Here is a 25,518-nt window from a genome sequence, read left to right as displayed (position 1 = left end):
GAAGAAATCGGAGTTACGGTTGATTTTATATCAATTTCTAAAGATTTCAATGATTTCAAACCCATTCTGTACTATAGGGCAAAAGCAGAAACAGAATGGATACATTGTAACAGGAGGTCCCTGGTTTCGGATCCATGCTTCTGCAGGACGAATGCATGGCTGTGATTGGCTAAAGCGGGGCCATAGGAATAAGCGGGGCCTCGGATGTTCCTAGAAGGAAGGGGGAAAGGAGCCCCCCCCTTCCGTTCCGTATCAATACATTTGGTGGGCCGCATTCAGCCACCAAAGGTGCCCCATGTCCAAATGCTGCTCCCATCATTGTAAACCGCAGTTGGTCAGCCAAACATTTCCCCCTCTTGTGGGGTTTTATTTGCCAGGCATTTGCAATTATTTCATCGCATCTGTTCCTCTTAACAACATTGTATTATTCTCGTCTCTTAGTCTTACTCCTGTTTGAAGAATATGATGTAGTTTTTATTACATTGTGTTGAATGAAGAGTGGATTATTCAAGGAAGGAAGGAAGGAAGGAAGGAAGGAAGGAAAAGAATTCAGGGGACAACTGCCATGTGTTACCTTTGCCCTCTAGTGGCAGGAACATAGAATCACAGAATTGTAGAATAGATTACCATTGATGGAATTGATTACCATTCTTGATATTGTCACAAAGTTGTCCCCCCTCCCCCATCTGCCAAGCGGTGGCAAGAACCCATGGGGTTCCAGGCACTGACTCAGAGTCTGTGTTCCTTTGGAGAATCGAGATTGTTGCAATTTTAATAAATATTCTTAATTCACCTATTTACACCTTAAATCTGCATGGAGGGAGTTCAGATCTTACAGAAGAGTCCTTTCAAGAGGAAGACCAAGGCATCTCTCTTTGCCAGCCTTTAGCCAGCCTGCCGAAGATGGATCCCAGTCCTTCTTCCTTCTTCTTATTCCCAGCAGCATTTGCTCAAAACTCTCTTTTCCGGTCACCTCACAACCGGTTCCCCTGGCAACTTTCCAACCCCCCCAGTCTCTGTTCACACCTTAGGGCAGGGGGGAAGGATGGTTCTCTTGCACTGCCAATGGCCCTCTAGAGACCCCCTTTGTTCCTTAATGGCCCTAGCTTGGCCAGGTCATTTTGCATAGGCTAGTCCAGGAATTCCTCTCTTCATATCTCAAATAATTAACATCCTAGCATTTATTAATTTCTAAAGTTTAGGGGTTCCCCCAAATCTATAACAATATTATTATATTGAAGATGTAGTTTATGGGTTGTCTCCAATGCCAGTCCTATGGAGAGTAGTCCTATTGAAGTTAATGCACAGGGCTAACTTGGGTCCCTTGATTTCAGTGGATCTGTTCCGAGTAGAAGTTAGTTGGGTATAGCTCTTAGTATCTTGCCATCACAGCCCAAATCTGTGGGGTCTTGGGAAGCAAACAAATAGCTTGGTTTTGGGAAGAGAATCAGACCCCAAGGAAGTGGTTATCCAAATAAAATTTTATTTTATAGATATGAGCCATACATGCAATTGGTTGGAACAGGATACTGTCTTGGAGCCCTAACTCCCCGCCTTCCTTCCTTCCTTCCTTCTTTCCTTCTCCACAACACAGCCCTTCCAAACCCAAATGCAGGTTCCAGCAGTTCAGGTGCTCCCAAACCCCCTTTCTCACCCCCATATCCCGAGGATGGTGGTTCCTAGGACTGCCAGGAAAGGGCAAAGTTGAAGACTGAGCCCTTGGAAACCTGACCCATAATGATCATAAGACAGGTATGGGTTGGTAGTGCTCCTCACACCATAATTGGTTGGGTTAATTATATTGCTATTGCAATTGCTGCCGGAGCAACACGACCCCCACTCGCTGGTGATATTTATATTACTGGTGAAATCAGTTCTCATATCAATGCAGGCTGGGCGCTGGCAGGTTCTGAAGATCATTGATGTTCTGAGGCCTCCTGTTGATGTTTGGAGGGAAGGGAAGAAAAGGAAGGCACAAAACGTTAGGCATGAGAGGTGTTGCCCCTCTTCTCCCAGCATGCAGTGGGACGCCACACGGAATCGTGAAGAACATGGAGCCTGAGGCGTAACCCACATCAATGAGTTCTTAGGGGGCAGGGCCCCCTTCACCTCTGAAAAAATGGCCTGTTTTGCCTTAGAGCAGCAATTCTGAGGGGGGAATCTGTGGGAGAAAGTTAAATTCTTCCGGGGAGCAAACTCTGAACTGACATAACGTAATGTATTTTATAATCTTTTATGTATTTTATCTTCTGTAATGGCTTTGGCCACATACTCATAAATCATATCTGCATAGGTTGGGAAGTTGAACAATTAATTGCAAAGAATGCTTCCCAACAAGTCCTGTTCAGCAGGGGGCAAAATGTTTTGTAGGCCAGGAGCTGTGGAATAAATTTCCTAGGGTGAACTCACCAACTGAAATGACCTTACTGCCATTGTAACATTGGTTGTAGCCCCTGCCACATCTCATAGTCTGCTGGAGTATTCCGTAGTAGGTCGAATCAAAGCCTGAGTAACATTGGTTGGAGCTGCTTCCTTCAGCTGCTGCAATAAGAAATCAAAATGAAGAGCAAGGGGCCTGTTGAGCATCAATCACCCCATTAAGCTGCTAATGTGGGGCTGGGTTGAAAAGGGTGGTCCCCTTTATAGGAGGCTCCCCCATTATTCTGTGTCTTCACTAATGATGGGGGGGGGAATCTTTCGGTTTGCTTTGCATATCAAAGTGAACCTACTTAATTTTCCCTTTACAAAGCAGTCAGTACCTTAATTGTACTCAGGGTAAACCCACTGAAATGAATACATATGAGTATATAGGTCGATACATGAAGAAAAAAAGCTATCCTTTGAAACCCAAACGTTCTCAAATTTTGCATTGCAATTCTCTAAGACAGAATGTGTGCGAATGTTTGCACATACTAGGAGCTGCTGCCCTTGCCTTTCTCCACTTGCCAAACCTGCCAGACTCTTTGTCAAACCCCACACCTGAGCACGTCCCCTCCCTTTACCCCAGCTCACCCCTCCCCTACAGCGCACCCCATGTTCCCACTCCGCCAAACCTTTCCCATGCTCTCGCAGCTAAATTACACCCTAAAGCACACCATCCTGTACATTTCTTGAGAAGCGGGGTTACCTTTTCTTTGGCATAGAAGCCCAAGAGTTGGGGAACAGGGCTGCTTGCCTTAGAAATCTCCAAAACTGAATTCTTCAAGCCTCCCTATTGACAACCAACCACCCAACAAGTGAAACTGAGTTCTCACTTAACGGTCAGGTGGCTTTTTAAAAAAGTACCTGTGTCCTTGATAGGGGTCTTGGGAACCTTCCACTTTATCGAATGCCAGTTGCAAAGGTCACCAAGACAGTAGCTCTCATCGTACTGGACGGCAAAGTGTCGGTCACCAGAGAAACCTGATATGGGTCCATCCCGAGGGTCCTTGCTGGCACAGCCTTTGTAGCCCATTATCAAAAGGTCTTTATCTAAAACAAGGGTGGATACATATATACAAACAATAGTTTGATGCAGTGGCAGGGTGTTCCAAAGATCTTACCTTGACCAGTTTTACTCTGGGGGTGATTTATATATGATTTGGTGGGGTGGAGTGGCTGCCAAAGCTGCCTGCTTTTCTCTGGTTTGTGGCTAGTTTTGTGCTGAGGTGGAGGTGATTTGGGTTATGTGAGTGCCCCTTGAAACTGCTGACACAGTTCTTTCTGCTTATGCCTGTTTTTTGGGGGGGAGGGGGCACACTTCCTGGCTGTTGTTATACCTCAGAAGCCTAATAATGGGGTTGAAAATCAGCCGAAAGTTGTGGGCAAACATCGCGGGGCATAAATCAGCAAATATAAAATAAAATGAATCAAAACATGTTTTGAGTACTTCAATTCTGAAAGCATGCAAAGCATCATTTCAGGCCCCAGTTAATCCCGCTGGGAATTTGAGGGGTTGTAAGTAATTTCATGCTATTCCTCTCAAAAATCTTGCAGCCACACAGGATCCATCTGACAGAGCAGCACTTACCTATAATTAATGCAAGTTGTGCAATTGTGCAAACATTCTCAGCACTGGAACAGTTACTAATGTACTCCTGTGTTGTATATAACTTGAATGTGGGATGATCTATGTAGCTGTAGTGATGACACTTCAAGGCAGAAATTCCTGAAAAGAAGTTTGGGGAGAAAGGGTATGAGATCCAGGATAAAAGCAGCAATGCAAAAGCCAGCTCCAGATGGCTGGATTGCAAAACAGGATGTTGTGGTTTGCAACTGTACTGTTGGCAAAAAGGAGGAGTCTATTCTCTGTACTGAGCACCGGATGTTAGCTCAGAGTGTCATCTGACCTGTGCTGGAAGTACAGGGGAGGAGCTGTGACTCTTCTGATGGAGTCTGAAGGGAGCAGTCGCGTTTCTATGTACTGCTGAATGACAGGAATAAAAGACATGTAAATAGGACTCCTGTCTGTCTCATTTCCCCTCCCTGGGGGGGAAAGCAAGGAGAGAGAAGCAGAGGGTGTGTGTTCTCCTCACATCTAATGAGGAGAATCGCCGGTTTACGACCTAGCCTGCCAGGAGTAGCAGACGGAAGGTAAACAAGTATCTCACTCAATTGCCCGGGGGAGGCCAGTTTACCTCTGACTGTGAGCTGAGATACTGACAATCCGGGAGAAGCTATTAGCAATGTCTTTCTGCCTTGAAATCATCAGGGACTAGAAATAGGTTTTCCCCCTTTAAGGTGAAAGCAGAAGTTCTTAGGGGGCTGAAATTTGTGCCAAGTGCCTGTTCTGAACCGCAGGCCCAAAGGAGGAGCCTGAGTGAGTGGTTTCACGTGTAGATATCAAAGGAGGATGTGAAACTATGCCAGAATGGTCAGTCCTAGAGCTTTATTAAATCATAGAGGTGGATGGGACTAGGAGGGGCATCTAGTCCAATGCCAGATGTTGGATTCCAACTCACACCAACATCAGTCAGATGTAAACTGACAAAACAGAACAATGACAACCAAATCATGGGCATTAACCCCTCCAAAAAAGGTATTGTAGTTAACCAGAACTTAACCTAATACGTTATTTATAAAAATGGGGGTGGGGTGGAGTTTTCTCCATGGGTACTCATATTTTCTTTTCCTTCTTCTTTATTGTGTCTTATCTTACTCTGTGCACTTGTAATTATGCACTTTATATCTTTTAATGAAGAATATAGAAAGTAATAATGGAAAAAACCTACAGCACAGTGTAGGTTTGAAAGTAAAGTTTGAACAAATAATAAAATAAAAAATGGGTGGAGGCAGACAGCTCCATGGGGGCACACTTCACAGTTCCTGGTCTGACTGCTTTTACTGCCCTTGCTTAGAGGCAGGATACAGATTCTTGGCGGACAGCTGTCACTCAGCAGAAAGAGCTGAAACACCCCCTCCCCATTTCTCCCTCTTCAGCAGGGAAGGGAGCAGAAGGCTCAAGTCTTCTTCATTTCCTGCTTCTCCATGGGTAAATTTCCCCACAATTTTAAAAAACCACTACACTAGGCTGCTTAGTCATTGCCTCTCTACTGAGTGCCAGCATATTGCAAGTCAAACCACATTCACTTTCTGGCAAACCTCCTGGGGGACATGACTCCTCCTTCTCTTGCCCTGGTGCAGCCCAGACCTCCTCTTCCTTGCAGACAGGGCTAAACTGATGTCATAGAGACACTCCTCCCCACCAGCATTCCCAAAAATGTGAATTAAGCAAGTCATAGCACATTCACTTAATGGGAAACCTCCTGAGTAGGATTGCAATATGTCCTCTTTTTTTTCCTGGACACACCCTCTTTTTCAGGATTGAAATTTCTGCCTGGGTGGATTTTTAAATGTCCAGGTTTTTGTTTACAGTAATCTCAAAAAATAATAATAATCTAGTGTATTAGACTCAGATTTAAGGCACCCGGCTAAGAGAATCACAACAGAGCAGCAGCTTAAACTAGCTACATACTCTATCAATCCTTTCTCTTGTTAATGATCTAAAAGGATGCTGGCTCAGCTTCAAGATCTTGAAGAAGGAATCTGGGAGGGCAAGAGTTAACATCCCTCTGCCCTTAAGGAGAGTCCTTATGTACATGTTAAATGCAGGAATCCTTTGCCCAACAATGGGGCTCAAACCCATGACCCTGACATTAAGCTTCTCATGCTCTACCAGATGAGTCATTAGACCCCATTGAACCCTTTTGGTTGCCCCTTTCTGAACCTTTTCCATTTACCTTGGAATTCCTTCTTGTTTCTCTGTGCAAATCTAGTTGGTGCCCACCCAACCACCCAGGTCTGCAACTCGAGGACATTCCAATAGCAATAACTGGTACCTGAAATAAGAAAGGTCATCGCCAGCAGTCCTTGCAGCACAACTGTTGCAGCTCTCCATCTCAATGCGACACCCTCCATGGTCTGAAGCCGAGAAGCCCTCTGAGCCAAAGAACCAGTTTCCTGATGAGTCATGGAGGAAAAGGAAAATCAGTCCATGATCTGAGAGAGTTGGGCTGTTTGGTTATATATATATCAGACACAAATGTGCTTGGTAGAGCTTCGCAGGTTGAAATTCCCGAGGAGACAGAAGCAGTTCTGTTGATGGCAGGATTATGCAAAGAAGAAGGCAGCTGTGCAACAGGGGCGGACCCATATTTTCATATTTATATGGAGTCCCATGTGAGCCCCTGAGTGATGGCCAACTAGCTGAGATGGTGCAAAGGGAGGCTGGTGTCTCTTGCTCTCCTCGCCCACTTCTCCCATCCTATCTTCCTCTCTTTTTCTTCATCTAATGTTCTCTCCATGACAGAAAGAAATTAAAAATCACAAAAAAACAGTCAGGCGGATGTCTAGGGGTTCCCACTCCCCTTTCCCTCCCTCCTTCCCCATTTCTACCTATTTTTCTCAAGCAGAAAGACAAATTCAAAGCTTCAGAAATCCTCCCCTCTCTTTCCTCAATCGCTTTCTCCAAAACAAAACAAAAGCAGTGGACATTTAAGACATAGGACGCTGCAGAAGGAAGATATCAGTATGAAATGGCATTGCCAACAGGAACTGTACATTGTAATCATTGGACTTGACAATCTTTGGACTTGACTATTCTTGGACTGTACGACAATAAAAACATATAATAGTAATATGATATCTTATTGCCATCAGGAACAGTGCTTTGCATTTTTTTGATATGACAATTAGATTACAGTTTCATTATATATAATGTTATGTTACTTTACAGCCAGTTACGTGTGTGTTGTGGTATTCTGAACTTGATTTACGCAATGAGGCAATTGTGGTGTGTGTTGACCTAGTCATTTGGTATGGCTGTTTCTATTGCTATAATTTAGGTAATCAATGAGGTCACATATTAATCGTTTGATTATTACAATATAAAAAGTGGAGACAGCAATGACTATTTAGCAGGTGGAATCTATTTATGATTAATTTACACTGGATAAATCTTTAAAATCTAAGAAATACTAATGAAGATGTAAAAAACTTAATGTGCTAGATCTCTGCTAGTTGGATATCATTGCAATTATGTTCCTTTAAGAATGGTAGATTCTAATTGCCTGTACCTATTGATTATTACTTAGAATATCTTTGATTGACTTTGGTGTTCCTGGGGTATGCATTACTTATTTCTTCTATAGATATCCTGTGTTGTCTGAATTACTGCAAAGAAGGTATCCTTTCTTGTAACAACATGTGTTTAGGTAATTAATGATGTTACAATCTCCTAAGATTAATTTATACTTTTATGTTCAACATTAGGAAGTGGAGACCGCAATGACCATTTGCCATATGGGATCCATTGATGATTAAGCCTCACTGAATAAGTTTGATAAAGTTGTAATAGTGTATATAAATGAAGATGTGGAATACTTATTTTAAACGTTGTGAGTTTTATTCTAGTGTCTTTCTGTGTTTACAATGGTTCTCTCTATATGATATGAATTTACTCCCTTTTCTCTGGAATGCTTGGTCACTCTAGTTCCAGATTCTCCCGGTCAGCTTTGACAGTTCTGCATATTCCACCAGCATCGTCTGCCATTCTTTGATTGTTGGTAACTCCTGCTGTTTCCATTTTTGGACTAATAAAATTCTAGCAGCTGTTGTGCATACATAAACAATTTCTGTTCAACTCTTGATATTTTCCCCACCTAGCATTCCTAACAGAAAAGCTTCAGGTTTCTTTGGGAAGGTGTACCTGAACATCTTTTTAAATTCATTGTAAATACTGTTCCAAAATAGTTTAACTTTATCAGACGTCCCCCGCATATGGTAAAAATCCCCTTCTTTAACATTACATTTCCAAAAATGCTTATTACTCATTCTATACATTTTTGCTAGTTTAAAGGTGAAGGGACCCCTGACCATTAGGTCCAGTCATGACTGACTCTGGGGTTGCGGTGCTCATCTCGTTTTACTGGCCGAGGGAGCTGGCGTACAGCTTCCAGGTCATGTGGCCAGCATGACTAAGCTGCTTCTGGTGAACCGGAACAGCACACAGAAACGCCGTTTACTTTCCCGCCAGAGCGATACCTATTTATCTACTTGCACTTTGATGTGCTTTAGAACTGCTAGGTTGGCAGGAGCTGGGACCGAGCAATGGGAGCTCACCCCGTTGCGGGGATTCGAACCGCCAACCTTCTGATCGGCAAGTCGTAGTTGGTAGCGATCAAATACCATCTATATATCATTTTCATTATATTTTCCTTCAATGTCATGCCTGCAGTAAATTTCATACCCATATTCCATAACCTTGACCATTTATCAAAGTCAATGTTATGGATAATGTCTATTGGCCATTATATCATTACTTCCTTAGTTTCCTCATCATTTGTATGCCATTCTAGAAGTAACTTGTACATTTTAGATAGGATTTTTGTTTTACTTTCCAACAATTCGGTTTCCAGCTTGGCTCTAAATGTCTCAAAGCCATTCTTCCTTTTGTCTTTTTCAAATACATCATTAATTTGTTGATACTGTAACCCTAATCTGTTAGCTTATCACATGTTTCATCATATGGTTTCATTTTTAACACTTTATCCCTTTCTATTAGCAACTCCTTATATGTTGGCCAATTACCTTTCATATTTAACCGCTTGACTGAAATTGCTTCTGCTGGTGAAACCCACCATTTGTGTTTTATGTTCTAATACTTCTTTATATCTCATCCATACTTCATACAACGGTTTTTTTATTGCATGATTCTTATTGCATGATCCTCTGTGAACTCTGACTTTATCATACCACAAATATGCATGCCACCCAAATCTGTTTCCATAACCTTCTAAATCTAATATGTCTGTATTTTGTAGTTTCATCCAATCCCTTAACCAAGTCAAACAAGATGCTTCATAATATATATTTAAATCTGGCAGTGAGAATCCGCCTCTTTCTTTTTTATCTGTAAGAAGTTTATACTTTACTCTAGGTTTCTTCCCCTGCCAGATAAATCTTGACAATGCTTTTTGCCAAACTTTAAACTGTCCTGTTCCACTGATCATTGGGATTGTCTGAAATAGAAATAGCATTTTGGATTGCACATTCATCTTTATCACAGAGATTCTTCCCCAGAATGACAATTTCAGTCTATCCCAAATTTCTAAATCTTTTAATATCTTTCCACACAGGTACATAATTGTCTTTAAATAGGTTTATATTTTTGGGAATCAACCAGATACCCAAATATTTTACCTTTTTGACCACTATGATTCCTGTTTTATCTTGTAATTCTTTAATTTATTCCTGATTCATATTTTTAACCATCATTTTTGTTTTGGATTTATTTAATTTAAAACTTGCCTATTGGCCAAACTCTTCAATCACTTCCAGTGCTTCCATTACACTGGCATGTCACTCTTCTAATGTTATTTCTCTTCTAACTATATTTTTCTCATTATCTTTCAATTGGTGCCCAGGAAGAAAGTCCACTTGTCAGAGACATGGCTGGCAGAGAGGAGTCTGCAGAGGGGGAGAAAGAGGCAGAGGAAAACAGGAACTTGAGTTGTTCTCACAACAAAAGTGAGATAAGCCCTCCTCACTCTGGATTGCTGCCTGTAAGTTTTTTCAGCAGCACAGAGATGAAGGAGCAGGATGCAGGTAGAGGGCTGGATTCAACTCCAGAGGAGAAGGAATTGGCTGCACCTGAGTCTCCAAGAAGCAGGAGGTGGAGCAAGCGATTAGAACAGAGGAAGACCAGCAGGAAGTGGGGGTAGGCTTGGAGTATATCTGGCATTGGAAGGGGCCAGAAGCCAGTTGAGTCAACTGACTCTGACAATGAGGACTGAATTGTGGGAAGCTCGGATTTCTGAAAGCCTGTTGTTGAGAAATAAACTGTTCAAATTGCTAGCGTGTCGCGTCTTGTGTGAGAGAAGTGCTAAAGAAGATTGATCTTTACCTTTAAATTCCAAAATTATGGAATTATGATCCAAAAATGTCCTTGGCAATATCTCTGTACTTATTGTTCTTGGAGCTAAGTCCTTGGGAATCCAGACTTGGTCTACTCTACTAGAAGTGAATTTGAACCAGAGAAAAATTTGAATTGTTTTGTTAATGGGTTTTTTAAGTCTCCAAATATCAATTAAATCATGATTATCCACCAATGAAAAAAGAGCCTTTGGGAGTTTTCCCAGGTTTCCCTCCCTTTTGTTTGATGTTCTGTCCATTTCTAACAACACCGCTCCATTTAAATCACCCATCAAAATTACTTTCTGGTCCATATGATCAAACATTTTTTCCTCCAATTCTTTATAAAAGTCTGATTTCCTCTCACTTGATGCATAGATCCCAACAATGATAAAGTTGTTGCCTTGCTGTGTGACTTGGACCCCTATCATTCCCCACTCATTGTCTTTAAACAATTCTTTTGCATTGTATTTTACTTTAATGTACAAAACCACTACCCTTTTATTATTTACAGCTGAAGTTACAAATGCATTTCCCATTCTTTTATTTATTAGAACTCTTCTGTGTGTTTTTTAGCAACACGTGTTTCCTGTAAACAAATTATATCCATTTTTTAAAAAAATCAATAAATGTTCGATTTTCTATCTTTTCACTTTCTAATTAAGTCCATTAACATTCCATGATAATGCTTTATCCAAATAAAATTAAAATAATTTTATTATTATGATTGGGATTTTTCCTCTTCCTCTTTATCTTCTTCTGACTGTTCTCCAAGTAGAGGTCTGTCCTCCTCCTTCCTCCACAATTCTTTGGCATATTTCCTCCAAAATTTGGCCGTATCCTGTGGATTCCCGATCTTGAATTTCTTATGTTTGTAATAAAAGGAGATTCCTTCCGGTTACTCCCAACGAAATCTAACTTTATTCGCATTTAATGTTCCAGTAATTTCTTTATAAGAATTTCTTTTCGCAAAAATCTGTTTGGGATCTCCTTAAATACGATTATTATCTGTTCATTGATACATAACTATTTTTCCTGGCTCATTCTCAAGATGGGGTTTTATTTGCCAGGCATTTGCAATTGTTTCATCACATTTGTTCTACTTAACAACATTATATTATTCTTCTCTCAGTCTTACTCCTGTTTGAAGAATATGATGTATTTTTTATTGCATTGTGTTGAGTGAAGAGTGGATTTTTCAAGGAAGGAAGGAAGGAAGAATTCAAGGGTCATCTTCCATGTGTTACCTTTGCTCTCTAGTTGTAGGAATGTGGAATCACAGAACTGTAGAATAGATTACCATTGTTGGAATGGATTACCATTCTTGATATTGTCACAAAAGTTGTCCCCATCTATCTGCCAAGCGGTGGCAAGAGCCCATGGGGTTCCAGTCACTGACTCAGAGTCTGTGTTTCTTTGGAGAATTGAGACATGGCAGAGACTCATAGCTTTAATAAATATGCTTAATAATTTTTACACCTTAAATCTGCATGGAGTGAGTCCAGATCATACAGTAGAGTCCTTTCCAGAGGAAGTCCAAGGCATCTCTCTTTGCCAGCCTTTAGGCCGCCTACCCAAGATGCATTCCAGTTCTTCTTCCTTCTTCTTATTCCCAGCAGCATTTGCTCAAAACTGTCTTTTCCTGTCACCTCACACCCTGTTCCCCTGGCAACCTTCCAAAACCCCAGTCTCTGTTCACACCTCAGGGAGGGGGGAAGGACCGTTCTCTTGCATTGCCACTGGCCCTCTAGAGCAGCAGGTAGCAGCAGGAGGCCCCATTAGCTAAAATGGTGCTTCATGTTAAGAACAGTTTCAGGTTAAGAACCGATCTCAGGAATGAATTAAGTACTTAACCTGAGGTACCACTGTATCTGTTTTCAAAAATGAAAGAAAAGCAATCACCACCAGTATTTCTCAGTCAGAAGAGGTGTCCAGCTCCTCTGCCTTAATTTGCAACACATAGAGCAGAGCAGAGAACCCAGGAGTCCTGAGTCTCACTCTTCCCCAGCCGCTAGTCTCCACTCCACTCATTTCTCAACAAGTAACTTAGTGTCTGATTCAGTACTCAGAAGCAAGCCTTGCTTTGTTCTGTGGGACTTAATACCCAGACATCAGAATGTAAGAAAATGGCCCCATCGAGGCCAGCATCCTGTCCTCACAGTGGCCAACCAGAGGCCTGTGGGAAACCCTCAAGCAGCAGCCAAACAAAAGACGACTTCCCCCTTCTTCCGTTTGCAGCAACTTTTAAAAGAGAAGGTCCTCAGTGGTGTGGGGAAAGGCACTCTATGTATGTTCAGAGGCGGTCCATATAAAACTTCCCTAAACAGGGAGGAATCCTAGGCCAGAGGTCCAAATTCAGCCCTCCACAGCCCTCTGTATTGGTTCCTTATGACCAAGAGTCGGCAAGGTTTACCTCGCCTGGGCCAGTTCACTCCAGCGGAGATCCTTCTGTGGGTCGGAATGTGTATGTGTGTGTGATTTTCACTGTGTGATTTTTGGCATCTGTGTCTGTGCAGACGTGATTTTCGGTGTCTGCGCAAGCGCAGACACAATTTCCAACAACATAGAAGTATGTCCCTGCTCTGCACTACGCCGGTTTACCGCAGCGCACGGTGGCTTGGTTTGGGGGCAGCTCATGGGCCGGTTAAATAACCCCCATGGGTCGCTTGTGGACCATTGTCCTTAGGTTGCCGACCCCTGCTTGTGACTCTCCCCAGAAGGCACTCCTCACCAGCCCTGCTTCAAATTCTCCTTGGTAGAATCTACACACATCTAAAAAATACTGTGAAAATGCTTTTTTTAAAAAACGTTTTGCATTGCCAATGGCCCTCTAGGGCCACCTTTTGTTCCTTAACGGCCCTAGCTTGGCCAGGTCATTTTGCAGAAGCTAGTCCTGTAATTCCTCTGCAGCTTCTATTCTCCCTCCATATCCCAAATAATCAACATCCTAGCATTTATTAATTTCTAGGGTTTAGGGGTACCACAAAATCTATAGTATTATATTGAATATGTAGTTCATGAGTTGTCTCCAATGCCAGTCCTATGGAGAGTGGTCCCATTGAAGTTAATGGGCATGGCTAACTTGGGTCCATTGATTTCAGTGGCTCGGATCTGCTGATGAATGAATGAAATCTTTGTTGGAAAAAGCTATAAGCCATCACAATTGGTCACGATGCGTAGAATACAAATAACTGATTTAAAACTGAACAACAACAACAATAGCAAAGCATACATACAAAAATGCAAAAATTACACCTGCGTAAGTTAAGCACTCCACTTCTCACATTCCCCTTATGATACCTGTCTTGGTGCCTAGCTCTCAACTTACTTGCAGCCAAGGCAAATTTTGCAACCAGTGCAGTAGTAAATACGTTATTGCCAGCCAGCAAAATAGAGATTCGCTCAAGGGGAGTTCAGTTAGAAAGAGAGCAAAGGATGCAATCAAGGAATTCTTGTCTAGAGGACAAGGGCTTATAAAGGGTACCATAACAAATAGTGTTGAATGTCCTCCATGTCTCACGACTCACAGATGCGGAGACTTTGGTACACAGGGTATTCCCATTAGATATGCAGAGGGCGTACAATGAAGCATGAGATTAATAAAGTACTCCTCCAGCCCAAAAGATGTTTTATATATTGGATACCATGATGAGTATGCTATCTGGGAAAGTGAATGAAGGTCCCTCTATTTAGAGTCTGAATAAATTTTTTCTTTGATGTGTTGTTTGACTCTGTTAGAGGCAAGATTTGGTAGGGATTCCACATTAATCCCATAATAATGGAGAATCTTACTGACTGAGTTTGCCCAAGAGCTTTGGGGCATAGATTGCAATTGCTCTAAGAAGCATTTTTTAGGGAGCCTAGTATTACTCATGCTAGCCAACTTCAGCCAGTACTACATGCTACATGTACACTAGTTTGTCAGGAGATTAGCTCTGGTTCAGCTCTTAAAAAGGGGGCCGGTGTACCTTTGGGGACAATCAACAGTGATTTCAGGAAAGAGTTCTGCACCACTTCTAACGGGTGGCCATTACTATATCCCCAAATCTGTGCACCATACAATAATTATGGCACAATCTTCTTTTGAAATACCTCAACTGTGGGGGCAACTATACACCCCCCCCGAACTCTGGAAAACCATAATGAAGAGTGAGAGGATTTCAGTTTAGCTGCAAGTAGGTGTGGCTTCCAGGACAGTTTTGAATTAAAACCCAAGCCAAGGTACTTATAATAGCATTGCTGTTCAATAGGTTTATTGCCTGAGTAGAACTAAGTTGGGTATAGCCCTTAGTATGTTGAAATCACAGCCCAAATATGTGGGGTCCTGGGAAGCAAACAAATTGCTTGGTTTTGGGAGGGAGAATCAGACTCCAAGGTGGTGGCCATCCAAAATAAAATTTTATATATATATGAGCCATACATGCAATTGGTTGGGATTGATCACTGTCTTGGAGCAATAATCCCCCTCCCTTCTTCCTTCCTCTGTGCTCCACAACACAGCCCTTCCAAACCCAAATGCAGGTTCCAGCAGTTCAGGTGCTCCCAAACCCCCTTCCTCACCCCCATATCCCAAGGACGGTGGCTCCTAGGGCTGCCAGGAGAGGGCAAAGTTGAAGGCTGAGCCCTTGGAAACCTGACAGCAGGGGGGCTAGCCATTCTGTATGTACAAGTTTATCACCCTCATCCTCATCCTGATCATAAAAGAGGTTTGTGTTGGCGATGTTCCTCACATCATAAGCTATTTTGACAGGAGCTGTTGGGTTGATTCCCTTGTTCGGAATGTCAACCTCCTCCTTGTTGCAATTGCTGCCTGAACAACAAGACCCTGACTCGCTGGTGATATTTATAGGGCCGAAGGATTGGCTCTCAGGCTGGGCGCTGGCAGGTCCTGAAGATCATGGATACGAAAAGGGGTCCTGTTGTGGGAAGGGAAGGGAAGACAAGAAAGGCACAAAATGTTAGGCATGAGGGCTGTTGCCCCTCTTCTCCCAGAATGCAGTAGGACGCCACAGAGAATCCTGAAGAGCATGGAGCCCGAGGGGTAGCCCACACCCATGAGTATACTGTGACCAAGGCTCAGACAACGTGCCTAACTTTTTATTAGGGGGCAGGTCCCCCTACATCTTTGAAAAAGCGGCCTGCTTTGCCTTAGAGTGGCAATTCTGAGGTGAAAATCTGTGGGAGTAAGTTCTTCAGAGAAGCAAACTCTGAACTGACATAATGTTCGGTTTTAATTATTTTAATTTTAATTATTTTTAAATTAAATTAAATTAATTATTAAATATTTATTCTAACTGTGCAATGTATTTTATTCTCTTTTATGTATTTTATCTTTTGTATTGGTTTTGGCCACAAACATAAATCGTATTTGCACATAAGTTGTTTATTTTAAAGTTATTGTGGCTTTTTTTTTTTTTACATTTGATCAGATTGTACTTATTAATGATTGATGGTTCATTACGTTTTTATATGTCCTGGAAGCTGCCCAGAATGGCTGAGGCAACACAACCAAATGGGTGGGGTATAAATAATAAAATTGCTGCTGTTGTTGTTGTAGTTACATGAAAAGGAATACATCTATGTCATCTCCATCAAGGGACCTCAGGCACATCTGAACAGGGGTGAGATACATTTATTTCATTTAGAAGCAGCTTGTCACATCCCAGTTTTCAGTGTGCCAATATTCTCAAAGTAGGTTGCAGGTGATATTATTATTATTATTATTATTATTATTATTATTATTATTATTATGCACCCTTAAGATGTCACATCATCAAAACACCCCCTGCAATCAGTGGATCAACCTCAAAGGGGAATAAATCAGCAGACAATTGCTAAATTAGAGAGAGTACCACAGTGAAGCTGTAAATCAGTCTACACCAATTTGGTGCCATTCATATGTCATGGACTCAAACTGCCATCAGCCCCAGCCAACTTCTAGAGGGCACTAGAGCTTGCAAAGGCTGCTGTAAAGAAAGCAGTCTTCAAGTGAGAAGAAGGCAGAAGAGTTTGCATTCTGCATCTGCTATCGGCCACTTGCGACCAAGTGCCAGGATGGCACCTGACATCTCCAACAACTGGAGGAGGTGTATGCCTGAGGATCATCGGATCTCGACTGTTTCCACACACTAATACCACATCCTGTAGAATTCTGTCCATTATATTTTGTCTGCACAATCAGAATGAATTTCAGGAACCAAAATGCTTTTTCAGGAGCAGGAGCAGCGAACAACGTTCTAGCTAATTGTTTTCGCTTGTCTTCACTTACCTCATCCCACTGCCCTGCTCACTGCTGTGAAGAATATTCTTACATTACAAATGACCTGTGTCACCATTAAGAAAAAGAGGTAGGAATAGGCCAAGATATATGTGGACTGTCCCTAGATCTAGCCAGATGTTTAACTGAGAATCAATCACAGTCAGTCCATCATTTGAAGACCAAGACTTTAGAGCCGTCTTGCCCCCAAATGGAAACTGGACATTCCGTTTTTGCGACTGTCACCTTGGTTTAGGAGCCATTTGGCACCTTGATTATATATCTGAGTTTCTAACATGTGGGCAGGTGAAATTGTTTTGACTTTGTGCCTAAAACCTAGGTGCATTCCATAACCAATTTACCATCATGGAGAAGGAAGGCCTTGTTTCTGGTCACCAACCATCACTTCTTTGAATTAAAGCACAAAAACACCCTTTAAATAATGTATTTAGAAGAGAAAGAGGGCATTGGTATGGTAAAATCAGAGGATGTCAGGAGTGGAGCAATTTCAGGCTCCCTCTCCACTTTCTCCCATAATTTGAGCATTGCACCCACCTAATCTCCAAAGGAAAAGACACCTTCATAGGTTGGGATGTGGAACAGTTAATTGCAAGGCATGCTTCCCGACAAGTCCAGCAGGGGGCAAAATGTTTTACAGGCCAGGAACTGTGGAATAAATTTCCTAGGGCGAACTCACCTACTGAAATGCTCTTGGTGCCATTGTAACACCGGTTGTAGCCCCTGCTGCATGTCATAGTCTGCTGGACGGTTTCACTGGGGCCCCAAGCAAATCCTGAGTAACACTGGTTGGAGCCGCTTGGTTCAGCTGCTGGAATAGGATATCAAAATGAAGAACAAGGGGCCTGTAGAGCAACACTCACCCCATTAAGCTGCTAATGTGGGGCTGGGTGGAAAAGGGTGACTCCCTTTTATAGGATTCCCCCCCCCCATTATTCCGTCTCTTCAATAACGATTGGGGGTGATATTTCGGTTTGCTTTGCATATCAAAGTGAACCTATTTAATTTGCGCTTTTCAAAGCAATCAGTACCTTAATTGTACTCAGGCTACAATTGTACTCAGAGCGAGAGGACATTCGATACAAGATGTTAATAAAGAATGGATAGTATTTAAATATTATCTCAATAGTTACTGTGATAACTAAAGTCTCCTGGCAGATATTGAATGAGTCTTGTAACATAATGTAATGGTGGAGGAAAAACAGAATTAAGAAGGAGAAAAGCAATTCTAGGAAACTGTGTAAAAAAACAAAATCAAAATGCAAAATAGTACAATGGGTATAGTCGGAAGGTTTCTTTTTTTTTAACATACTTTTTTCTACTTCTTTTTCTTTTCTTTTCTTTTCTTTCCCCCCCTCTTTTCAATGTTTGTAATTTGTTGTATTATTTGTGGTGTGCAATGTTTGTATTTTGTGTATTTTATGTTATATGTACAATAAAGAAATTTTAAAAGTAAAAAAAAAAAGTGCTCAGGGTAAACCCACTGAAATGAATGTGTATGAGTATAGGTCGATGTGTGAAGAAAGAAGGAGCTATCATTCGAAATTCACACTTTCCCAAATTTTCCAAGGCAGTTCTCCAACTTATAAGTGTGTGCTGACGCTCTTACCTTTCTCCACTTGCCAAACCCACCAGACCCTTCATCAAGCCCCACACCTGAGCAAGTCCCCTCCCTTTACCCCTCACTCACCCCTCACCTAACCCCCCCAGTTCATCCCTCCCCTACAGGTCACTCCATGTTCCCACTCCCCTCACAGCTTCCTCCAAACCTTTCCCATGCTCTCACAGCTAAATCACATCCTAAAGCACACTGTTTTGTACATTTATTGAGAAGCGTGTTAGCTTTCTTTGGCACACAAGCCCAAGGGTTGGGGGAGCGGGCCATTTGCCTTAGAAATCTACAAAATTGAATTGTTCAAGCTATTGAAAACCTATTGGCCACCACCCACACAACAAGCGAAACTGTGAGTTCTCCCTTAACGGTCAGAATTCCTACTAAAAAAATACCTCCGTCCTCAATAGGGGTCCTGGGAACTTCCCTCGTTTCTGTTTTCGCATTGCAAAGGTCATCAAAACAGTAGCTCTCATTGAACTGCATGGCAAAGTGACGGTCACCAGAGGTTATAAATTCTGTTTCATTCTTAAGGTCCTTGCTGGCGCAGCCTTTGTGGCTCACTATCAAAACTTCTTTATCTAAAACAAGAGGAGATGCATATATACAAACAATAGACTGATGCAGTGGCAGAGTTTTCCAAAAACAATTTTTGCTCTGGGTGGGGGTGATTTATACATTATTTGGTTTCTCCTATCACATTTGAAATAGGCATAGTTCTCTGTGATGTCAAAACCCAGACAAAGTTACAGAAGGTCGCTCTTGTAACACTACATTGTGGACAGGAATCTGTCCCTCCAGACTTAATAGAATTGTAGAGTTGGATAGGACCACAAGTGTCATCTGGCCCAATGCCAAATAATGGATTCCACTCACATCATCCCCAGCCAGCATGACCAATGTTTAGGGATGGTAGGAGTTGAGATCCAACAAAATCTGGAGGGGCCAGAGGTCCCCTGTCTCTGCACTAAACTCTGGCTTAGTGTTACATCTGAACTGGGTCTGTGACAACTCTTAACAATAGCTATGGGTTTTTTAAATTATTATTTAAAAAGAAAGCAATGGAAGAGAGGAGTTTGTCCAAAAATATGCAAATATAAAATAAGAGGAATCAAAGCACGTTTTAAGTACCTTAATTCTGAATGCATGCAACACTTCATTTCAGGCCCCAATTCAAGCCTGAAATGATACTTTGCATGCATTCGGAATTAAGGTACTTAAAATATGTTTTGATCCACTAGGAATTTTAGGGGTTGCAAGTAATTGCATGCTTTTCCTCTGTCAAAAATCTTGCAGCCACACAGGATCCATCTGGCGGAGCAGCACTTACCTATAGTTAATGTAAGTTGTGCATCTGTGCAAACATTCTGAGCACTGGAGCAGTTGATAATGCCACCCACTGCGGAGACAAACACTGTGGTGTTGCCCTTGTGCGGAGTGAAATGATTCACGGTGTTGGAGCTATGACAGCTCAAGGCAGAAATTCCTGAAAAGAAGTGTGGGGAGAAAGGGTATGAGATCCTGGAAAGGCTATCAGCAATGTCATCCTGCCTTGAAATCACCAGAGACTAGAAATTGGTCTCCCCCTTTTAACATGAAAGCAGAAGTTCTTAGGAAGCAAAGATTTGCGCCAAGTGCCTGTTCTGAACCACAGGCCCAAAGGAGGGGCCTGAGTGAGTGCTTTGAGGAGTGGATACCAAAGAAGGATGAAGAAAAAAAAGCCAGAATGGCCAGTCCTAGAACTTTATTAAAGAAAGATATAAGCTCACAGCACAGTGTGCAGAGCCTCACTGCCTTCACAGATGCAGGACGGACTCTGCAACAGTGAAATGTTGACATGACTAGTCCACACCCAAGCAAACTTTCCTACAGAATGGATACACAGAGCAGCATGCATCAGTTTTCTCCAAATGTCCCATCACACCTGGCCAGCGAGGCCATAGGTGGCAGCTATTGAAAGCTTCTCCTGTCTCAGTGCATGTTGGTGTTTCAAATCTCAGTGGCAGCTGGTGCAATGCCAAAATTTGGCACCTCCCTGCCAACTGCCTTTGCTTGGACTTCATTCAACACCTTGAAATATACTGGAATACCTCCTTGTCCATGTACTGGCATCTGCGTGCAGATGCAGCAATCATGTGAGTCAGTGTTTGCTGCTGAACGATACATCCAATTGCAGCAGAAACCTTTGCTGTCTCCTCCACGACGGCCAAACTCCCCAAGCTCTCAGTCCACATGTGGTATTGGAACATCCTGGCACAATGGAGACAAGCCAGCTTAGGAGTTCCAGGACCACGCACAGTAGGATAACAATGACCACCACTATCTACTCAGGGGCAGCCTGCTAATGGGCAAACAAATATTGGTTAGGCTCAACCCAAGGCACATCCTCTGCCAGCACCAGCATTGCACTAGTAGCTGTCCCAGCCATGCCCATGGACCAGAGCACGCCAGGCACTCCTGTCTTCCACTGCCTCCCGCAGTTTGGTCAAACTGATGTTGGTAGCTTCGAGAACACTGTCCAACCATCTCGTCCTCTGTCGTCCCCTTCTCCTTGTGCCCTCCATCTTTCCCAACATCCGGGTCTTTTCCAGGGATCAGTTTTACTTCTCCTCAATAGTTGGGGTCTATCATGCCCCGAGCAGTTGCACTCCGTCCAGGGCCCATATAATCAATTGTACACCAGGGTGCATTTTCCACACTCGAATAATAATAATAATAATAATAATAATAATAATAATAATAATATACCCCATCCATCAGATTGTGACTCCCAACAAAATATAATAATAATAATAAAGTGATCAAACATTAAAAACTTCCCTAAACAGGGCTGCCTTCAGATGTCTTCTAAAAGTCAGATAGTTGTTTATTTCCTTGACATCTGGTGGGAGGGTGTTCCACAGGGCGGGTGCCCCTACCGAGAAAGCCCTCTGCCTGGTTCCCTGCAAAACCACTTCTCACAGTGAGGGAATTGCCGGAATGCCATTGGAGCTGGACCTCAGTATCTGGGCTGAATGATAGGGGTGGAGATGCTCCTTCAGGTATACTGGGCTGAGGCCATTTAATATACAGGAACTGGAAAAGACTTTTGCTCTTCCAAGGGGGACCCCCTCCCAGTCTGCCAATTGTTCATCAGCCATACCGCATGGGGGCCCACTCCTTCAGGGTGACCCAGGCAGAATTCGGAATTGCTGTTCCAGTAATATGCTCATGCATTCTGCGGCTCTAAAGCATGATACACAGCTGCTCTCCAAAAAGTGGGTACCGGGTTTCAGTTCCTTTGAGGAGCTGTTGCTGAAACACACTCAGCCCACTGCTCTTTCTGCCCTCAGCGAGAGCCTGCAAATGGGTAGCTTATAAAACAAGGGCTTTTGCTTCCAGCAAGTTTCACAAGCTGCTACAATTCTTTCACTTTGTTGCCAGAAAAATGCCAATTGCAACCCGTCCTTTCTTTTCTCTATACATCTGTTGGGTGCCACCCTGTGCCCTACTACGTATATGTCCCCTGGGACACACATAGAATAAGTGCACCCTTGTTTCACCTCCATGGTCCTTGACCTTTGCCCAACCGCTTGGCACTGCAGGTGGTCTTGCATATCCTTAACACACCAATCCAGAAAAGTTAAATCACCAGAGACAAGCATGGCATACAATAAGGAAACACAACTGACCTTGGGGCAGGGCTTGGAACATCCCTAGAAAAAGCGAATAGGTTTTGGGACTCATGAGCAAGGTGAATATACTAAAAAAGAAAGCACTACCTAATTCATCTACAATTTGGGAAATTTTACAGTGCCCCCTGCCCCAAGCGTGGTTGCTTGGTTGCTGCAACTTTAAAAGCAAAACTCGAAATGTTTGTAATTTTTTTCTGTATTTCTGTAATTGTTTATTCACGTGTTAAGAGTTCTTGGCTTTTAATTACTGTTTCACTGAAAGCTTAGAAGTATGATTTGGGTCAAAATAATGAGAATCAATTTGAACCAAAATAAAAAATAAAATAAAAATGAGTGGAGGCAGAACGCTCCATAGGAGCACGCTTCACAGTTCCTAGTCCGACTGCTTTTACTGCACTTGCTTAGAGGCAGGATACAGAATCTTAACTGACAGCTGTCACTCAGCGGAAAGAGCTGAGACACCCCCTCCCCACTTGTCCCTCTTCAGCAGGGAGGGGAGCAGAAGGCTCAGGTCTTCTTCATTTCCTGTTTCTCCCCGGGTAGGTTTTCCCACAATTTTAAAAACACGACATTAGGCTGCTTAGCCATTGCCTCTCTACTGAGTGCCAGCATGAAGCAAATCAAACCACAAATCACTTTCCGGGAAAGCTCCTGGGGGACATGACTCCGCCTTCTCTTTACTTGATGCAGCCCAGACCTTCTCCTCCTTGCAGACAGGGCTAAACTGATGTCATAAAGACACCCCCCCCCCCAGCAGCAGTCCCAAAACAGACAGAGGACCCTGCCTCTGGGGCGGGGCTGCTCATAAAAGATTAGTATGCATCAAAGCAGAAAAACAGATTTCAGCACAGACAGGAACAGTCAGCCTACCATGACCACAGTGTCCCTTCTCCCACAAACTTCAGTTGTCAAACTTAGTCCCTCGAGGGCAGTGGTTATGGCTGCTGGATCTGGCACGACAACGGACCAGTCCAATGCCTTCACCTTAGGCAACCGCTGAATCCCAGTCCAGCCCACCCCATCCTTATTTTGGCATCCTGCCAACTACGTCAAATGTCCTGAACCGCAGGCTCAGAGGAAGGCCTGAGCAGTTGGTGTGACGCAGGGATACCAAAGAAGGATGCGCCAAACAATAGAATGACCAGTCCTAGAGCTTTACTAAAGTAACTGATAATACAACATGCAGAGTCTCACTGCCTTTACAGATGTGCAACTGTGAGAGGTCGTCATGACACCCAAGCGTTCAGCCCGGACACTGAGATCCAGCGCTGAGGGCCTTCTGGCGATTCCGTCATTGCGATAATGAAGGTACAGGGAACCAGGCAGAGGGCCTTCTCGGTAGTGGCGTCTGCCCTGTGGAACACCCTCCCATCAGATGTCAAGGAAATATGCAGCTATCCTATTTTTAAAAGACACCTGAAGGAAGCCCTGTAGTTTTTAATATTTAAAGCTGTATTGTTTTTAACACTCGATTGGGAGCCACCAGAGTGGCTGAGGAAACTCATCCAGATGGGCAGGGTATGTACAAAAAAACAAACAAACAAACAATAAAACATTCACACAGCCTATATGCGCAAAGCAACATGGGCTAGTTTGCCTAGCACCTCCCATCAAACCTGGCTGGCAAGGCCATAGGGGGCAGCTATTGAAAGCTTCCTCTCTCTCTGGACCAGCATCCCACAGCCCACAGATAAGCACAGCATCAAAGCAAGCGAATCGGCATATATCAGAGCAAGTGAATATGAGCATATAGGAGCTCATTCTCTCAAGAATTGCCAATTATTTGGGGGGCCGACTACCAATACGGCATTTGCAGGCCTTCTGGAACATTTCTCCTTTGGTGGTTCAACACAATGCCACACCCATTAACATGGATGTGCCTCACGAGCACAGAGTACACACAAAGCAGTCTGCTTTCTCAGTTAATGATCAGTTACAGCTCTTTTCTTCTTTACAGAGCTGAGCATCAAAACATAATGTCATCATGGCACTTCCAGATGGGCTAGTTGTCTCAGTGTCCGGCTGTTAACCTGAACTTCCTAGTGCATTAATCCTGTCATTTTTCTAACCATGCAAAACGTCTCCTTAGTGCTCCATAAACTGATTTTATTTTGCCCACTCTCCTGCACTTTTCATGCATCATACTTCAATGTGAGAACACAGGAACTAGGAACATAAGAACAACCTGCTGCATAAGTCCAATGGCCCACCTAGTCCAGCATCTTGCTCTCACATTGGCCAACCAGATGCTGTTCAGATACCCAAAAGCTCTTCCTCTTCCTTCCTGTGGTTTCACAAGCATCACTGCTTCCAACCATCAAGGGAGAGCATAGCCATCATGGCTAGTAACCACTGAATCTTAGCATCATGAAATTGTTGAGCTGGAAGAGACCATGGGGGTCATCAAGTCCAACCCCCTGCAATGCAGGAATCTTTCACCCAACGTGGGGCTTGAACCCACAACCCTAACATTAAGAGTCTCATGCTCTACCAGCTAAGCTGTCCAAGCTCTTGAGAAGAACAAGAGAAGTCAAGCTGAAAGGCAGGTGGGTGGACATCCCTGTCTCCTGTAGTTTAACTTTGAACTGTGTGAAGAAGGTCTTTTATATGTCCGGAATCTGCCAACTTTCAGTCTCGCTGGGTGTCCACGATTTTTAGTGCTTTGACACCCACCCACCCACACAAACCCACAGAGAGAGAGAGAGAGAGAGAGAGAGATGGTTCTCTACCCACTTTCTCCATGCCACACACAATTCTTGAGCTTCTATCCTGTGAACTCTTTCTCATATTTTCTCTAAACTAAAAAGTCCCTAGTGCTGCAAACTTTCCTCATAGGAGAGTCATTCCACCCCCCTTGAACACTTTTGGTCGTCCCTTTCTGAAATGCTTCCATTTACCGTGGAATTCCTTCTTGTTTCTCTGTGCAAATCTAGTTGGTGCCCACCCAACCACCCAGGTCTGCAACTCGAGGACATTCCAATAGCAATAACTGGTACCTGAAATAAGAAAGGTCATCGCCAGCAGTCCTTGCAGCACAACTATTGCAGCTCTCCATCTCAATGCGACACCCTCCATGGTCTGAAGCCGAGAGGCCCTCAAAGCCAAAGAACCAATTTCCTGATGAGTCGTGGAGGAAAAGGAAAAGCAGTCTATGATCTGAGAGAGTTGGGCTGTTTGGCTTTATTGCGCACAAATGTGCTGGGTAGACATTGACAGGAGAAACTTACCGAGGAGACAGGAGCCGTTCTGGTGAGGACAGGATTACGCAAAAAGTAAGAAGGTTGTGCAACAGGGGCGGACCCATATTTTCATATTTATATGGAGTCCCATGTGAGCCCCTGAGTGATAGCCAACCAGTTGCGATGGTGCAAAAGGAGACTAGCCCCTCTTGCTCTCCTTGCCCTCTTCTCCCATCCTATCTTCCTCTCCTTTTTCTTCATCTGATGTTCTCTCCATGGCAGAAAGAAATCAAGAATCACAAAAACAGTCGGGCAGACCTCTAGGGATTCCCACCCTCCTTCCCCTCCCTCCTTCCCCCTTTCTATCTATTTTTCTCAAGCAGAAAGACA

At 43.2% G+C, this 25,518-nt stretch overlaps 2 protein-coding genes across 6 annotated transcripts; both read right to left on the bottom strand.

The window, feature by feature from the left end:
- Positions 1-758: 758 nt before the first annotated feature.
- LOC310712480 (ly6/PLAUR domain-containing protein 5-like) lies at positions 759-7,044 on the bottom strand. 3 transcript variants are annotated; one of them, XM_083515590.1, is made up of 6 exons: positions 6,874-7,044; positions 6,318-6,438; positions 4,010-4,147; positions 3,286-3,471; positions 2,410-2,541; positions 759-1,937 (listed from the first exon to the last, which is right to left on the bottom strand). In XM_083515590.1, exons 2-6 carry the CDS (start codon positions 6,394-6,396, stop codon positions 1,651-1,653), a joined length of 822 nt encoding a protein of 273 aa, XP_083371716.1. In that variant the 5' UTR covers positions 6,397-6,438; positions 6,874-7,044; the 3' UTR covers positions 759-1,650. The 3 variants fall into 3 exon arrangements, with proteins under 3 accessions (XP_083371716.1, XP_083371715.1, XP_083371714.1); XM_083515589.1 differs by lacking the exon at positions 6,874-7,044 and having other exon boundaries at positions 2,410-2,538; positions 6,318-6,853; XM_083515588.1 differs by lacking the exon at positions 6,874-7,044 and having other exon boundaries at positions 6,318-6,849.
- A 6,457-nt stretch (positions 7,045-13,501) lies between these two features.
- Positions 13,502-25,487, bottom strand: CD177 (CD177 molecule). Of its 3 annotated transcripts, none has more exons than XM_083515678.1 (5): positions 24,946-25,487; positions 19,606-19,761; positions 18,671-18,856; positions 17,343-17,474; positions 13,502-15,305 (listed from the first exon to the last, which is right to left on the bottom strand). In XM_083515678.1, the coding sequence occupies exons 1-5, from the start codon at positions 25,022-25,024 to the stop codon at positions 15,256-15,258; spliced, it is 603 nt and encodes a 200-aa protein (XP_083371804.1). In that variant the 5' UTR covers positions 25,025-25,487; the 3' UTR covers positions 13,502-15,255. The 3 variants fall into 3 exon arrangements, with proteins under 3 accessions (XP_083371804.1, XP_083371805.1, XP_083371803.1); XM_083515679.1 differs by having other exon boundaries at positions 17,343-17,471; positions 24,946-25,230; XM_083515677.1 differs by lacking the exon at positions 24,946-25,487 and adding an exon at positions 24,441-24,560.
- Positions 25,488-25,518: the final 31 nt, after the last annotated feature.

The sequence above is a fragment of the Podarcis liolepis genome (genome assembly GCF_965112155.1).
Source record: "Podarcis liolepis genome assembly, chromosome: 7".
In the NCBI taxonomy this organism is placed as follows: Eukaryota; Metazoa; Chordata; class Lepidosauria; order Squamata; family Lacertidae; genus Podarcis; species Podarcis liolepis.
This window is presented reverse-complemented; position numbering and strand designations above follow the sequence as displayed.

Coding starts and splice junctions, on each gene's coding strand:
- CD177 (XM_083515678.1), bottom strand. CDS start 25,024: ATGGAGGGTGTCGCATTGAGATGGAGAGCTGCAATAGTTGTGCTGCAA. Junction 17,475..18,670: donor GACCCCTATTGAGGACGGAG/GTATTTTTTTAG, acceptor ATCCTATTCCAG/CAGCTGAACCAAGCGGCTCC. Junction 15,306..17,342: donor CACCAAGAGCATTTCAGTAG/GTGAGTTCGCCC, acceptor TTCCCACAACAG/GACCCCTTTTCGTATCCATG.
- LOC310712480 (XM_083515588.1), bottom strand. CDS start 6,450: ATGACTCATCAGGAAACTGGTTCTTTGGCTCAGAGGGCTTCTCGGCTT. Junction 4,148..6,317: donor GATGACCTTTCTTATTTCAG/GTACCAGTTATT, acceptor ACTTCTTTTCAG/GAATTTCTGCCTTGAAGTGT. Junction 2,542..3,285: donor GACCCCTATCAAGGACACAG/GTACTTTTTTAA, acceptor TTCTTATTGCAG/CAGCTGAAGGAAGCAGCTCC.